The sequence below is a fragment of the Spea bombifrons genome, chromosome 5 (genome assembly GCF_027358695.1).
Source record: "Spea bombifrons isolate aSpeBom1 chromosome 5, aSpeBom1.2.pri, whole genome shotgun sequence".
In the NCBI taxonomy this organism is placed as follows: domain Eukaryota; kingdom Metazoa; phylum Chordata; class Amphibia; order Anura; family Pelobatidae; genus Spea; species Spea bombifrons.
Genome location: NC_071091.1, coordinates 14,738,650 through 14,754,070, shown reverse-complemented (window position 1 = coordinate 14,754,070; position 15,421 = coordinate 14,738,650). Strand labels below are relative to the sequence as shown.

General features: G+C 42.1%; 2 protein-coding genes across 2 annotated transcripts; one reads left to right on the top strand and one right to left on the bottom strand.

Annotated features, from left to right (window-relative positions):
• Positions 1 to 3,519: 3,519 nt before the first annotated feature.
• Positions 3,520 to 7,395, top strand: ACBD7 (acyl-CoA binding domain containing 7). Its single transcript, XM_053466511.1, has 4 exons — positions 3,520 to 3,651; positions 6,357 to 6,474; positions 6,983 to 7,045; positions 7,148 to 7,395. Exons 1-4 carry the CDS (start codon positions 3,640 to 3,642, stop codon positions 7,219 to 7,221), a joined length of 267 nt encoding a protein of 88 aa, XP_053322486.1. The 5' UTR covers positions 3,520 to 3,639; the 3' UTR covers positions 7,222 to 7,395.
• Positions 7,396 to 8,057: 662 nt separating this feature from the next.
• OLAH (oleoyl-ACP hydrolase) lies at positions 8,058 to 15,319 on the bottom strand. Its single transcript, XM_053466510.1, has 7 exons — positions 15,190 to 15,319; positions 13,193 to 13,324; positions 11,230 to 11,368; positions 10,737 to 10,836; positions 10,278 to 10,447; positions 9,103 to 9,185; positions 8,058 to 8,786 (listed from the first exon to the last, which is right to left on the bottom strand). Exons 2-7 carry the CDS (start codon positions 13,320 to 13,322, stop codon positions 8,644 to 8,646), a joined length of 765 nt encoding a protein of 254 aa, XP_053322485.1. The 5' UTR covers positions 13,323 to 13,324; positions 15,190 to 15,319; the 3' UTR covers positions 8,058 to 8,643.
• Positions 15,320 to 15,421: the final 102 nt, after the last annotated feature.

Here is a 15,421-nt window from a genome sequence, read left to right as displayed (position 1 = left end):
TTAACTTTGTGTTTATTGGAGCGGTCATTGCGTTAGTGCATAGAAACTTGGTTCATTCCAAGAGTACACTCTGTACTCTGCCCCAAGTTGGGGAGTTCGTGTGAGCTCTGCAGACATGAAGTTATTACCGGACTTTCATCCGTTTTGTTTACGTGCTGAAAAATGCCATCTATGTGACGCAGTGATCAGTATAATACAGCCCCATGATCTTATCACAGCATTAGGGTGACCGGATGACATGGGGATAATTATTGTACGCTAGAGCCTAACCGGGGTACCGGCGCGTTCACACATTATATCTCACCAGGTTCAGACCGGCCATCTGGACTCACAAATCCAGTACAATGCAATTCACTAAAGTATTTCAAAGAAGCGTAATGTGTTTTATTTGCACAATTCCAAATCTGTGATCCACTCCGTGGACGGAAAAAATATACAGAGGTTTCAGTCCCTCCAAAAGCAGGACATTTGGGAGATATGCTCACTGCACTGTATCTTACATTGTACCCACTACACATTTAAAAAGCTACTGTATACATTTTCATAATGTGATTACTGACAGAACCTGCCCGTTATGTAATAGAGTAAAGTTCTTGTCACTGGGTAATCCCTGAAATGTGCAAATCAGTGCAGCCCCTCGCATCCACCATCCCGGTCTTCACCTGCTCTTACCCAAAAAGCAGGACACTCGGGAGGTGTTCATTCCTAGTCCAGCAGATTGGGCTAAAATAACAGAACAAGAATGCATACAAAGGGCTGCCTGAAAACCTATTATACTAATACTAGAAATGATTAGAAAAACAAAAGAAAACAGCATGATATAGTTGAGAAAGTATGTTTTCTTTGTTATAAAAAATAATGGAAGTTCCCCATTTTTTAAGTGTGTTTTAGATCATATTTTTTCTTTTGGGCACGAATACGCCATATCTATCCGTGCTTTCATTGACCTGATGTTGGGTGTTCTTCAGGTCTTTTCTCGCTAGTCCCGGTGTTCGTGCACAGGTGGGTTTCGGGGAGTTTTGTATTAGCACGGAAATGAAAGGTGGGTAGTTGGTGATCCACCATAGCGCCATCACGGAGATCCTGAACATTTTTTGAGGAGCCTGACTTATGTTGAGGATCCGGGTGAGGTGAGAAGCGCTGTATACTGAGATCGCCCATGCAGAGTGCAGTTGGTCAGGGGGTCATAGTGAAGCAAAAGGGATATGTTATTTTCCAAGTACAATTAGAAGCTGGGTTACTGCATGTAAGCTGTGTTCGTTAATTTGCAATTAGTATCCAGACAAAATAGTCATGGCAACCCAAATGAGGTCAGGGAATTATTGGCGTCTGTCATCATGACTGGTGCATCTGAGCTCAAACATCGCCCACATCAGTCCCTTCCTAACACAGCATGCCGCTAAGGCTCTTGTCCATGCCCTGATTATCTCCCGTCTTGATTACTGTAACTCTGTCTTAGCCGGTCTCCCTCTTAACCGTCTCACCCCTCTACAATCCACCATGAATGCTGCTGTCAGACTTATCTTCCTCTCCCATCGCTGTGCTAACGTCTCTCCCCTCTGTCAGTCTCTTCACTGGCTGCCTGTGCGCTTCAGGATTCATTTCAAAATCCTCACTCTTACTTTCAAAGCCCTTCACAGCGGTTCCCCTCCCTACATCTCCTCTCTAAATACACTCCTAACCGGCCTCTCCGCTCATCCAATGATCTCCTTCTATCCTCTCCTCTGATTTCTAGCTCTCATGCACGCTTACAAGATTTCTGCAGGGCTGCCCCTATCCTCTGGAATGCTCTCCCCGGTCTATCCGTCTCTCCCCCTGCCTTTATTCCTTCAAAAAATCCCTAAAGACCACCTTCTTTAAGGACACTTATAATATAGCACACTAACGCCCCCCATATTCCTTTAGCTCACCTTTCCTACCCCCTCTCCTGCAATACTTTTACTAGCGTCTATCCCTAAAAACGGCACGTTTACCTTTTGTGTAATACACCCAACTCCCTCTAGATTGTAAGCTCCTTTGAGCAGGGCCCTCCTCACCTGTTGTCTCTGTAAGTCAAATTGTTATGTTACATACTACTTGTTATGTGCTGTCTACCCATTGTACAGCGCTACGGAATTTGATGGCGCTATATAAAACAATAAATAATAATATGAGGAGCAATGGTCTTGGATACACGATAAACATACCTGGGAACTTCTGGGCTCTGGCTACCCTTGGGGGACCGGCCCCTGACATCACAGGAAACGCCCCCATTTAAAGGGGAAATGGGCAGGGAGTGGGGCGTCTCAAGACCCCGCGACCCAGAGGATGGGTCCTCCAAGTATGGTGATAAATCCTGTCCTGTCTATGGGGTGCATTTTACTTCCCATAAAGCAAATATTCAGACAAGATCAACATTACATCCTCATGGAAACGTTTTACATGATATGATAAGGCTGAATTGGCCATATACCTATTAATATTATTTATATATAGCTCCATCATATACTGCAGCGCTGTACAAATAGGATTAACAAGCAGTGCCTCACACAACAATTTGATCTTCCAGAAATAAAAGACTTTCAGGGCTCTAAATAAAGTATCTCCTGTTTTTCAAAGTCATGGTTTGAGATAGATGATATGATGTCATGTTCACAGCTCGGCATAATGAGGTCATGATCAATGTTCCATCTAATTTTTCTTAGTTGGCGTGCACAGAAAATTTCTCTTGTGCAAAAATTTTCACAGAGCAAAAATTTTGTGCGTTTTTATCCGCGCCGCATAAAGTTTAAAAAAAATTATTTTTTTTCTTTTTTTGGGAAAAACTTTGCGCACAATTTTTGGACGTGCGCGCTCTCTAAAAAAGCTATGTGCGCGCACACAAGCGCACAGCTTAGAGGGAACACTGGTCATGATATGTAACTGCGCTGGGGGCGTGGCAAACCTAGCAAATATAACCACTTGTCATTGTGAATCTATTTCCCTTCTCTCTGTCCTCACATTTACCTGAACCATCAACAACCAGAAACCTAACTGTAAGGTTGGGATGACTGAATGGGGAGGAATAAAAATTGGCTGCCCCCGTGGTAGGCACGTGTGATGGGTCTCTGAAATAAATGTCTGTTTATTAACCGTTTATCCGCCATTACATAGAAGAGTTTGTGAATGTCACAGTATGATGAATACAGCAAAGTCATTGGCCATCGCCTGGGCTCTGGGTTTAAGTGACCCGATGCTTGTAACCAGCTAGTCCAACCTGCTTGCTAACATGTATTACCCAGGCGGACCTGTGCGTCAGTACACTAAGACCCAGTCTATCTAAACTGCATGTTACTATGCATCATACTAGAAACGAGTGAATGTACTGATTACATAGACGCCCATCGGTTTATTTTCCTCCTGAATATAAATCTTATCATGGATCTTCCCAGATTGTATCCGACCAGCAGCGATACGGTTACACCTTCATCCCCTTCATCTTTCGGAGCGCTACAATAGATGACGTAATTACACGAGAGATTGGCAGCCAATCAGCATCACTCTCTTGGGGGTGTACCACTGACCCATATAAATAAGGGGCGGTTCAGCCCCCAGCTTAAGTTGCGCCCGTCCGCCTGCCGTCTCTTTTGCACCTGCTGAGCTGTAACTCCCGCACTTGCCATGTCTCCCCAGGTACATGCACCGTGTGATCGGGAGGGTACGGGGGCCTGCGTGGGACACACTAGGCGAGGGGCGACCTGTGCGCAACTATATTACTGCAGGCGGTGGGACTTCTTTGTTATACACTGCGACCATTTCAAGCTTTTGGCGGTGTAAGGGTTAATGGGTCCTCAATCCTTGTGTGTATGGAGTAATTGCCCGTAGTTTGGACCTGTATGTATATGTATGTATATGTGTATGTATGGTTTTTCACTTCATCACTATAGCTGATGTAGAGTCGGTGGTTGCAGATTCTCATTTATTCAGCAAAAAATGTTTTATTGTTTGCCTTCATCAGATCATAAATACAGAGAAATGCAGTCATTGCTGTGGCAGGAAGGGTTAATGTCATTAAATAGTTAATGCCCATGCAAGATGCTCGCTGGGCGATGTAACGTTTCATGTACTTCTCAGTAAACCCAAGGACCAGGTAGCCTGGGGGTCGTAGAATTATCAGATTCGGTTTTATTAACTGCTCGGTGATCGCTATTACACTCGGTCTGGGGTGCTGCAGCGGCGTGGGGTCCGCTCCACCGTCCACTCTAACCGTTTGGGGATTGGAGCAGCATTTCTGTGTTTTTGGGGTTCCTCTGGTTTATTATATTCTGAGAGTTTTATCAAAGTCTGATCCTAAACTCTGGATCCTGAAGTCTCCTCTCCGAATGTTTTTTTTATTCCTCCTTCCGTGGCCCCGGCTGCCATGAAAGCTATGCTGGGTGTGCAGAGTCTACAAGCTTGCAGGCGATGCACATCCCGGTCCTCCGAGGCGCGCATGGTGCAAATTAACTCTGATGCTGAGTATTTTGCGTATAATTTGGAGTCCCGTGGAGCGAATCGCACGTTCAGTGAACTTTTCTGGCTTTTGCTTGTTTAGATTTTGTGATTATTTTTATATTACAGGAATAAAAGTAGCGTTGGGGTGGCCATCATAACGTGCTGCACAAATGTGTGGCTTTCAGAGCTTACTTACCCTGTATCCCGAGCGGTTACGTTTATCTCCAATCGGCGGAGTAAGCTGATGCTGCAGGTCACCCGTTCACCAAGATCATTTTGGATGAATGCCGTGGCGTTTTACTGACGGCGTGGGCCAGCGGGATCTGTAGCCTATACCAGCCGCACTGCCCTCTTAAGTATAATGACTTCTCCAGATACATGCTTTGGGCCACGTAGCTTGCCGAGAACAGAGGCTATTGTACCTTATTAATCCGGCTAAATCCTCGGAAGGACTGTGCCGTAGACCCGGGAAAAGTTTGCCCCGTAGCAACATGCCAACTGCTGACTGTTACTAAAGTTACCTGGGAGGCTGAATCGCCATCGTTCCGCTGTGCGGTTAGCGATCGATGGTTAAGGTTGATCAAGTCTGTCTTTTTAGCGAGGTAAAGACTCTGGAATGATCTAAAACGCGTAATTTATTTTCTGAGACATCTATGGATCTTCGCGACAGCCATAAATATTGTTACCGGTCGGTCTCCTGGAGGTAGCACAGATGTCCTCAGTGTTGATGGACGCTTACCCAACGCACCAAAGCAATGAGGTCTTCTGAATGCAGAATCCAATCCGGTTACTACCTGCCATGGAGTGTTGTCTCTAACTTAACGTGTATCCAGGTGGAATAGTCTTCACGGCAGCGTTAATGAGCTCAGGGACTCGCTGGTGTCTGTCATCATGACTGATCCACCTGCGCTCAGGAGGACCATTTCCAACAATGACTGTCTTTAGGAAGCAGATGCTGAGAATGCTGCTTGGTCCAGCGGTATAAATGCAAAATACTTTTTTTATTGGGCAAACTTTTAATTTTGAGGACGGGCTTAGAGAATCTATTTGAAAACAAAAGTTAATCTGCGTAGGTCTGTCCTATAAGCTAAATGTCCAATACTGACCTCATTGTTATAGCACCATCATATTCCACAGGTGTAACCACAATACTTATATTGTGCATTTAGTGCCCCCCGCCGCCACTCAGGATGTCCTGTCTTGTTAGCCGGAAATGTTCTTCTCCATCCTGAATATATTAAGACTTGGGTGACCTGCAGACATCACCTTAATGTATGAATTGTGGGAATATATCCAACAATGATGGTGTGTGTGTGCGTGCGCTGTGATTCTCCCCTTAAAAGAAATCCAAGCAGCCTTTTCTAAACTGGCGATCACATACGTAAATGTATAAGCTAAGTTTATAGGAAACCTATTTAAAGGGACGCTCCAACCATCATATGCGCTTTAATGTGTTAATGATGTCAATTACCACCCATTTTCTTATATTGTCCATTTTAATAGTATCATTTTCACTTATTGTAATAGCTCTATAGATGTAACGTACACACACACCCAAATGCTGCCTTTGATATATGGGTTCATATAGTAAAAACCTAGACCTATTCCATTCCAAACTGTCGGTTGTATATAGTTTCTGAAGCCCGTCTACCAATGATCATAATTAATTTATTTTATTTATTTTTATTTTATTTTATTTTTTATTTTTTTTTTTACTGCTTTGATTTGACCTAATCAATAATTTTATTTTTTTTTTTCGTTAATTCAACTTGATAGAAACGCTCATTTATAGTGAAAATTTTAATTCCAGAGTCGATTCTGCGGAAAATCTCTTAACCAAGAAAACTAAAAGTCCATCCAACATGTGAAGCTACTTTAATCAAATAAATTATTCCTTTTAACAGGCGGATTTTGACAAAGCTGCAGAAGACGTCAAGAAGTTGAAAACAAAACCAACTGACGATGAACTGAAAGAGCTATATGGCCTTTATAAGCAGTCAACAGTGGGGGACATAAACATAGGTACATCATTTACTATCAGATAATACAGCGATTAACTAAATGCCACATGCAATTCTCTCGGGGGCTTATTCACTAAAGCAAAGGGTTGCGATTTGTATTTTACTGGATTATGCATTATAATGGGTCATCCCCAGTAATAATAATAATTCTGAAAGAATGGCTGAGCTGGCCCTGCATAATGTGTAGTTTAATCAGTAAGGTGGCAAGAAACCTTATTGATCTACATATGGCTTCTACAGGTCTATTCCAGTCTGTATTAACTTGTATTTTTTTTTTTTTTTTTTTTAAGCCAATTGTTAGTTTTAACTTACTAGCTTTATTGGTAACCATCGGTCTTGCATCTCAACATAAAGCAACTCCTGCTCCATGGTGTTTAGGAATAATGCATTACTTCATGAAGACGGGCATGGACCTTGAACACATTCTCTTATCTTGAAAATTGGTTTTAAATGTATAGCAATAGTTCTGGTGCCTCTTTGTATTTATTGTATCTATTTTAATGATTCAGAGTGCCCTGGGATGCTAGACCTGAAAGGCAAAGCCAAATGGGAAGCATGGAATTCAAAAAAAGGTAATTAGGTTATTTTTTCCTTCGTAGGTTTGGCACGACGACGTTGAAATACACTTTTTTTATTTTATTTTTTTTTAAGCATGGTTTATTTTCTATTGCTAGGTTTGTCAAAAGAAGATGCAATGAATGCCTACGTTTCTAAAGCAAACGAGCTGATTGAGAAGTACGGAATGTAACGTGTGCGGATAAATCACGGGAAGGCGCGGTGAGAACAGATAGACGCATGGAAAGCATTTCTCTTATAATAACCAGCTTTAGGTTTTCTACAGTTAACTTAGACTTGAATGGCCCTGTGGTTCTGTACAGACCTCGGCTCTCCGCACTGACATATTAAACGGTTTTACAACTTACCATGGCGTTTTAGTCTTTATTTAAGAAGAATAGTTATCGCGACATTAGCGTCTGTGACGGCCATCATCACAGCTTTAACAGGCACACCTTGTCCCTTTTTTGAATGCGGTACCAATTGTATTCTCCTTGTCTCCTAGAATAGGATTAGAGCCATCTGACCCAGCTAGAGTCTTCTCCTTCCTGTAATACCTTAAACCTTACCTGTACTTATTTTCAGGATAGCCGTATACCTTTTTACAATGCATGTTTAAATTGCCCTACTTGCTGCCGCTCCTGCTGGAAGTCATCAGGCCTTCTTCATCGTATTTAAGTCTCTACGAAGAACAAAGTGCTTTCGATGTTTGGTTTTTACTACCTTCTTGGCTGGTGTCCAGGGCCAGTTGCTGTACTGATCTATCGTAGTAGATATCCTCCTGGACAGTGGTCCCCTTATCGGTTATTCCCTGCCTGGCGAACAAACCTAGCGGGTGATCTCAATGTAAAATAAAGCGTCTCGTGGAAAGCTGTTGCGCACATATCTCACACCCATATCGCTCCAGACAAGAACACCGCGGTTGGCTTTGAGTCTTTCATAATTAAGACAATGCTTTTGTTGTCGCAACATCAAAATTGCAAGATTGACCAGAAAACTGTATTAGATAAATTACACAGAATAAAAGAAAAGCTTGTGAAATGTTTAATATCTATTAAAATGTTAAGCAAACATTGGTTATAACTACAGTACCAGATTCCGCAGCTGTCCCGGGCCAGTCCCAGAACTAGTGTTCTCTACATAAGAAAAGGACGTGGAGCTTTCGCAGCTCATTAAACCACCACCCTGCGTCTTTTCTGGACCAGAGTCCTTTTTGGAGATATTTCATTTAAAAGCAAGGGATTGTTTTGAGAACAATGTAAAAACATGTTAGAAAGCAATGAATTTTCTGTCCTAGTGTGACAGATCTGATTTAAAACTTAGCAAAGCTTCTGCACTCGTTCTCCGCTAGATGTCATCACCTCTGTCCATAACCAGAGGGCATGTATATACCGTAATACAATATACGGTATGTGAATACTACATGGATCAAATTACAAGCAAAGACGGGTTCCTCTGGTATAAAAGAATACAGGTTTTGTTCCAATGTAAAAAAAAATTGTCTTAAAGCCAATTCAGGCACATGAGGACATGACCGATGATGTCATAGCATGCATGTAGCTCAGCAAACTATTCCAGGTATCTTTTACATCACTCCTTTTTTATACAGCGTGATTCACAAATAGCTCATGTCAGCAGTTTCTAGATACTTCGAGACGTATTTCACAAGCTGATTTTGATTGTCTGGATCCTTCAAATAAAAATGACCGCCTGGAAGCTTGTGAATATTAAAATCTCCGCTGGTGAGGTCCTTCCATGCTATTTAAAAAAAAAAAAAAAAAAAAGAAAAAAGTGAAAAAGGTTAGATTGGGGACAAAACGTACCTAACCAAACTAACTTAAATTAGGTTCTGCCTAGGATGACAAATCCTTGCACTTGGCACACCTGTATGCATGTAACTGATCATCCACGGCTGCAAGCTCATACATGTATGTAATAAGGTTAGAATATAAAATATCCACGTGACCAAGATTCGGGCTGCATCCAATGAACCCAGCGGTGGATAATATAAAGTCTTTAGAGTGCGGTACAGGAATGGGTCCCATTGAAGGAGAAAACAGCACTGATGCCTTACCCTCTAAATCATGTGGAGTGTCAGATGCACCATCAAAGCACGTTATTCCACACGACAAGACGTGGGCCGCAGGCTTTTCATAACTATAGAGAGAAAAGAGAAAGCTCTAACTTGTATCGGCACCGCATTATACAGAAACTCAACGCCGCTTCTTGTCTGAGAGGCAGGTGAAATCATGCGCTACCCGGTACATCTCAATATATACGGTGCAAGCCTACACGCCAAGGATGGGCTTCCAGGCAAACCTTTGTTATTGTGCCCTCTCTGCCTCTAGCTTAATTTTTATTTTCTGTAAGCTAGAATACATTATATTCATACATTAAAAAACTCAATACTGGACATAAAATAACACCTGGTATTTATATAGCGCCTTTCAGATCAAAATGGAATCAGCTCGGAATCGACCGAGTTGGCAGTCACTGTTCTTATGAAGTTTTGCTGAGTAAGAGAATTTGATTTAGTCAGCAGACACAACTTTTTCTTAAACATTAGGAAAGTTGTTATGCGGGAAAGCAGACTATACAGGACAGGGATCCAACATGATCCAAGGAACATGGATTTTCTAATTCTCATTAACCAGATCCATGTACAAATGAATTTTTCTCTGGTACACCAGTTTGCATGTGTGGTGAGGCTAATGACATCCTTGATGACCCAGTGCAAAATTTCTATAGTTCATCTGCTGGGAACCCGATATAACGCTCCCACCCAACCAGTGCTATTGAGGTCCAAGTTTACATTAATGTGAACCCAAAACAGAAAAACAAACCACATTTCTCTATGTTAATCACTCGTACAGACAAATACAGCACAGCGAAATACAGTGAAAACACACCACACAAGAGCAAAAGGCTTACTCTTATTGTCTATGGGCACTCCGTTATGTAAACTCAAAGTGAAGCGTCTTCAAGGATCCTTTAAAACGTCCGTACTTAAAAATATCCATGTTTGGCCCCAGATGACTCAGAAGAACAACTGTTTGCTTGGCATGAGTTCAAGCTCTCTTCTTCCCCATTAACTAGAAACCCAAAACCTTGGCCTCATTTATTGACTGTGAGTAGTTTATACCAAAAGACTAAAGCTATAAAACAACAAGGAGAGAAGACTGCAAACTGTTGCCGTATTGATTAGACTTAATGATTGATTGACGTAAACTTAATTTAAGGGGCACTTACACAAAAGATTCAACCACTCGAAGATCGGCCTTCAGAGGTGGGACAAACAGCTGAACGGCATCTTTGTGCTGCAGGATTTCCAGAGGAGTTCCCCCTGCTACCGACATCCACCGGAGAAACTCCTCGTCACTCAGCCCTGACCTTTTGGGCACAGAGTATCGGGATTTGGACTGCAATATACACGTAAAGCATTCTGTAAAAATAATGTTCTGGTCTTGAGCGAGGAGCAGGGCGCTACCCTCAGTAATGAATGGGAACTCTAGAGTAGCCAGAGTGCGGCTCATAGACGGCGAATAAGACTCTGGCTTCCAATATACAACCCTGCTGATACTTAAATCTGGTGGAAAGTGGATAATTATATATTATGAAGGATTGGAATCATTTTATAAAAGAAGAATGTATTCTACACACCACTGTGTGGGAGCGGAATAATTCAGTTATATGGTATTTATGACTTACATGGGGTGCCGACGTCCCAGACACGAAGAGGTGGACGGGTTCCAAACCGTAGGTCTCTTTCAGTCGTGCTGCAGCGGCAAAGCTGGTATAGGACCCAAAGCTATAGAGCAGATAAAACATGAGTTCACATTGTCTATACTTATGCTTAGCCTCAGGTCCAGCCCGGGTCTGTGTACATCATTGCCTGAATATACAATACACAACAGAATAAACAATGAGAAGCAGCCAGACAATAACAGATGCGGCGACTCCGATGACCATCTGGCTAATGATCTGCCGCATGACATTGTTTTTCTTTGACAATCGGAACAATAATGCTTTATTCCTGCGTTAAGGAATTAGTGAGCTACACACAAATTAAAGTACATTTTGGTTGTAATGATGCAAAAATGGCTTCTTAGAAGTCCTAATATGATATGATATTTAAGACAGGCAGTAACAGGCAGCATCTGCAAATTAACAAAAAATGTGCTTTACAAAAAATGTAAATTACCTGTGGCCAAAAAATGCAAAAGACTTCTCCCGAAGCTGTGGAAGCAACGCATGGGTAACCTCCTCAACAATTTGGTCCATGTTCTCGGCAAAGTGTTCTTGAGCACGGGACTCTCTTCCAGGAAGCCTTACTGAATATACTACAGACAAATATAAAATAAGTTCCAAAACATATATAAGTACACATACTGAAAAATGGTGCGCCATGAAAAGGGGCTGAAAGAGCTGGATGTGCCCAGAACTCAAAATTACCTTAAAGACCCCCTGTAAAATATGAATATTTGTGAAAATTAGTTTTGAATAGATAATATAAAGGGGCCACCTGGATCAATTTACTGGTCTATTCGCTCATCAGGAGGGCCTGGCCATACACGGCCCCTGTATTATATGTATAGGATTCCACGCACTTCAAAAAGCAGCTCTTCTCGGTGAGAAATAATAACCATGAGGTCAAAATCTCTCAATATTTGTTAACAATACACACTGGTTCTTTTAGGAAATATATTTTACTCGTCGTACGTACCGCAGTCCACTGGACATTCAGCATTGTGAATGCAGACATTACCTTAAGCTGTTGCCATTAGCTGCAAATGGTGCCACAAAGAAACGCCATTGTTTCCGACACCAGGATCCGCTCTGTAGGCCTTTCAGCGTGAAACAGAGGGCTATTTATCCTCAAGAAAAATTGGATGTGACCCGCACATGAATGCCGGGTACAGAATGCAGAATCTATTAGCGCGCATTGTTTCCAATGCTAATATTACGCCTGAGAGCCGGAGTCATTCCGTTCCCTCAGCAGCGTGCACTTTGGAAAGCCTCTCTTCCTTTTCTTCCCCTCGAATAGTTTCTGCGGGCGCAGACCCAATTTGGATTCTGATATAAAAGTAACTAAGGCAATTACCTCACCGGGAAACCAGAAGCTTCTGTCTTTTATCCAAATAGTCTGCATTGGATTATTTTTTCGACAGGAATAAAATTATAGCGAATCGCATTGTATTTAATGAGACCGATTAATAGGCCGTGAATATTATTCGAAATCCTCTGAGCTTTATATTAAGGGTAATGACTTTATTTCAATATCTCATAAGAATGTGTGCCAAAATAAAGGACTTTATAAACCCACGAAGATCAAAATTGTATCCAAGAATTTTAAGAAATAGCAAAACAAAAGTATCCAAGTGAATTATCTACTGATACGTTTAGAAGATCAGCTTTGGTCTGTATCCACTTCACGGGATCAGGGCTGCAAGTCGAATAATTTGCAGAGATCATAGATTTTGTTTTCTTGTAGCTCACGTTTCTAAGATCAACTCCGCATAGAACGCAATCTGAACGCATCTGAGACCCTAATGTGCTGCTCATGCCTGGGAAGTTCCCACGGTGGGCTACCCTGAGCTCTCTCTCTTCTGCGGGATTGGCTTTTGTGAAGTGGCAGGGTTAGCCCCAGAAACCTTTAGCGGGGGTGCAGTGGGAGAGAAGTGCGAGGTGAGTTGGTCGTGGCCAAACGCCGCTCCTCTGCCCAGTAAAAGAAGAAACTGACCCGGAGACACAAACCCGCTCCTCCAGAATCGGGAGAGCTCCTGGTAGCCGACCCTGTTGAGTTTCCAGGTTTGCTTATATGTATACCATGCGAATGTATCTTAACATCCTTTTCTCCGGATCTGAATGGTCTGTGACCTGGTGTTAAATTGCTTCAGGTATTCTTTGTAGGATTGGTGAGAAGATTGATAACAGGACAATATATTGATTAGAGAATGCCGGCCCTGCCACTGATCTCAGCATCCATGAAGCATCCATCCATTTTTATACTAAATATCTCCAAAACAACTGCACTCCTAGCCAAGTAATAAAACTATTTCCTTATGCTAAAAACCGTGATGTGGCACTTTTCACCCTAAAACGATAGAGCACTTAGCTTTGTCTATACAGAATAGTACATTTTGAATAATTAAAGCTGCACGAACCTTCTACTGACTCGTCGAATAATCTGCCCCACTGGGCAAAGTATATGGATCCTCCTCCGGCCCACGGGAAGCAGATTAATCTTGTGGTAGCATGAGGTTTCTTATACATGCAGTTTATCAGTTTGTCCATCCCTTAAAAAATAAACACAAAACTATTATATGAACAGACCCCATACCGTTAATATCAATTTAGCTCCCTTTTTCTCCTTATTCACTCAATGTTACATGATTTGTCAACACTGAACTGATTAACCCATGCTTGGCGTGGTTAAAAAGATAACTACATTTCCTCCTTATAGAATAATGCAGATTCCATGTAAATCATGATGTCACGACACACTTACATTCTTGACTCTCAGGGTCACACATTCTGGAGCTCACTCACTCATACTCTACATTGATCTAATGATACGGAAGACTCCTCATTAGTGCCAGTATGTCACAGCTGGTATCTCTAAATGTATGTAACTCAATTAAGTGTGTTGTTAAATAATATACGGAAAGAAAGGTTGGAATGCAGCACTCAGTAGTGAGATGGTGCACGAGCCAGGGCACCACCAAGTCCTTCAATAAATCCAAAATAAAGAAGCAGAGGCTCAGCACTCAAATGATAAGGTGAGTTTATTTCACGCAGGCCTGCATGAAATAAACTCACCTTATCATTTGAGTGCTGAGCCTCTGCTTCTTTATTTTGGATTTTGTTGTTAAATAATGACACGTCACTGTTTCCATGAAGAATAAAATCATTTAATTTCATTAACACATTTGACGAGTTGCTACATAGAATCTGCTTGACTGGGCCAGTAAAGGGTTAATATTTCAAAAGTCTGAGGATCAGCTCATTCAGAAAGCCCCCAGATACCCTCATTCCCTAATACGTGGCAACCCCCCCCCAACTACAAAACTAATTGTTATCACTGGCAGAAGGGATGCAAATAGGTTTTTGCATCGCAAATTATCCAGAGACAGTGAAATCCATAACAGATTTCAAAGTAGATACAATGAGAATGAACCTATAGGACTGACTCTATGCAGCGGCACAATATGCGGACCCAGCGGCGTAACACCTGATCCCAAGTGAGTATGCATGAGCTCTGTCGGTGTCCTTTTAGAACACAAACTCAAGGACTCCGGGGCGGAAGGTCCTCTCCTATAACTCACACCGGGGGTGCCATTATAGGGTGTGTGATGAGTTGTGTTAAGGACGCTTTATGGTTTCAATGAGCTGGGAACGAGTCACTTTCCGAGACCACCCCAGGCTGATCTTCAGCTTGCACAATGACTGCTCCATCATTAACCCCTTAAGGACAGGGGTGTTTTCTTTTTTGTACCCTTCATGACCAAGGACGCTTTTAACATTTTTGCGGTGTTCGTTTTTAGATGAAATTTTCTTCTTTCTCGTTTACTGAACACACACACAAGTTATACATTGCTTTTTCTCCAGAACAAGAAGGGCTTTCTTAAGATACCATTTTTTGATCATATCATCTGTCTTATAAAAATATAGTGATTTTTTTAAAAAAAAAAAAAACTGCTAAATAGAATCCACTATTTGCCCCGAGTTTAGAAATACCCAATGTTTTTATGGGGTCTTTTTTTGCAAGTTATAGGGCAATATACAACCCAACCAACACACGCATTGGTGCTGTTAATTGGTTTTATTTTATGATGTGATTTCTGTCGCACCTCTTTTTTTTAGTTACAATTGGAGAGTTGCCTTGACCAGGATTTGTACCATATTGTCTTCTCTGTATAATGGGTTTTGACCAGTAATGCATACATATAATAAGTAGTAAGCAGCACTAGTAACACTTCTGGTTAACCATTCCAGTGCCAGGAGCTGGTGCAAACCGTCATCTGGCTCTGAAAGGGTTAAGCATCACCTCCATACAATACTCCCGCCTGTCAGCTCTTCTCTCCAGAAGAGTCCAGATTCTGCCAGTGATCCCCGCAGTACCCCTCCTGGCATTTAAATGTCATAACAGAGCAGATCCCACCTGTGCACGCTGCTTCCGCTTCCGCTGTATAAGGGGCTGGGCTTCAGTAGGAGGGGGACTCGTGTACTTTGGACCCAAAATGACATAATTCGGTGAGAGAGATTTTCCAGCGAGCAGCCCCCTAGTGGGGAAAAAGCGGTAATGTATAAAGAGAGACTGCAGCCTGGGAATGCTGGGAAGCGAGTTGCGAGCACATTTAAATAAAGCTTGCTTTCTCGCAACAAATACGTCC

Excerpts from the sequence above, each read along its gene's own strand:
- ACBD7 (XM_053466511.1), top strand. Across the intron at positions 6,475-6,982 it reads AGTGGGGGACATAAACATAG|AGTGCCCTGGGATGCTAGAC; the intron begins GTACATCATTTA and ends TTAATGATTCAG. Across the intron at positions 7,046-7,147 it reads AGCATGGAATTCAAAAAAAG|GTTTGTCAAAAGAAGATGCA; the intron begins GTAATTAGGTTA and ends TTCTATTGCTAG.
- OLAH (XM_053466510.1), bottom strand. The coding sequence starts at position 13,322 with ATGGACAAACTGATAAACTGCATGTATAAGAAACCTCATGCTACCACA. Across the intron at positions 10,837-11,229 it reads TTTGCATTTTTTGGCCACAG|CTTTGGGTCCTATACCAGCT; the intron begins GTAATTTACATT and ends TCTGCTCTATAG. Across the intron at positions 9,186-10,277 it reads CGAGTGGTTGAATCTTTTGT|TTATGAAAAGCCTGCGGCCC; the intron begins GTAAGTGCCCCT and ends TTCTCTCTATAG.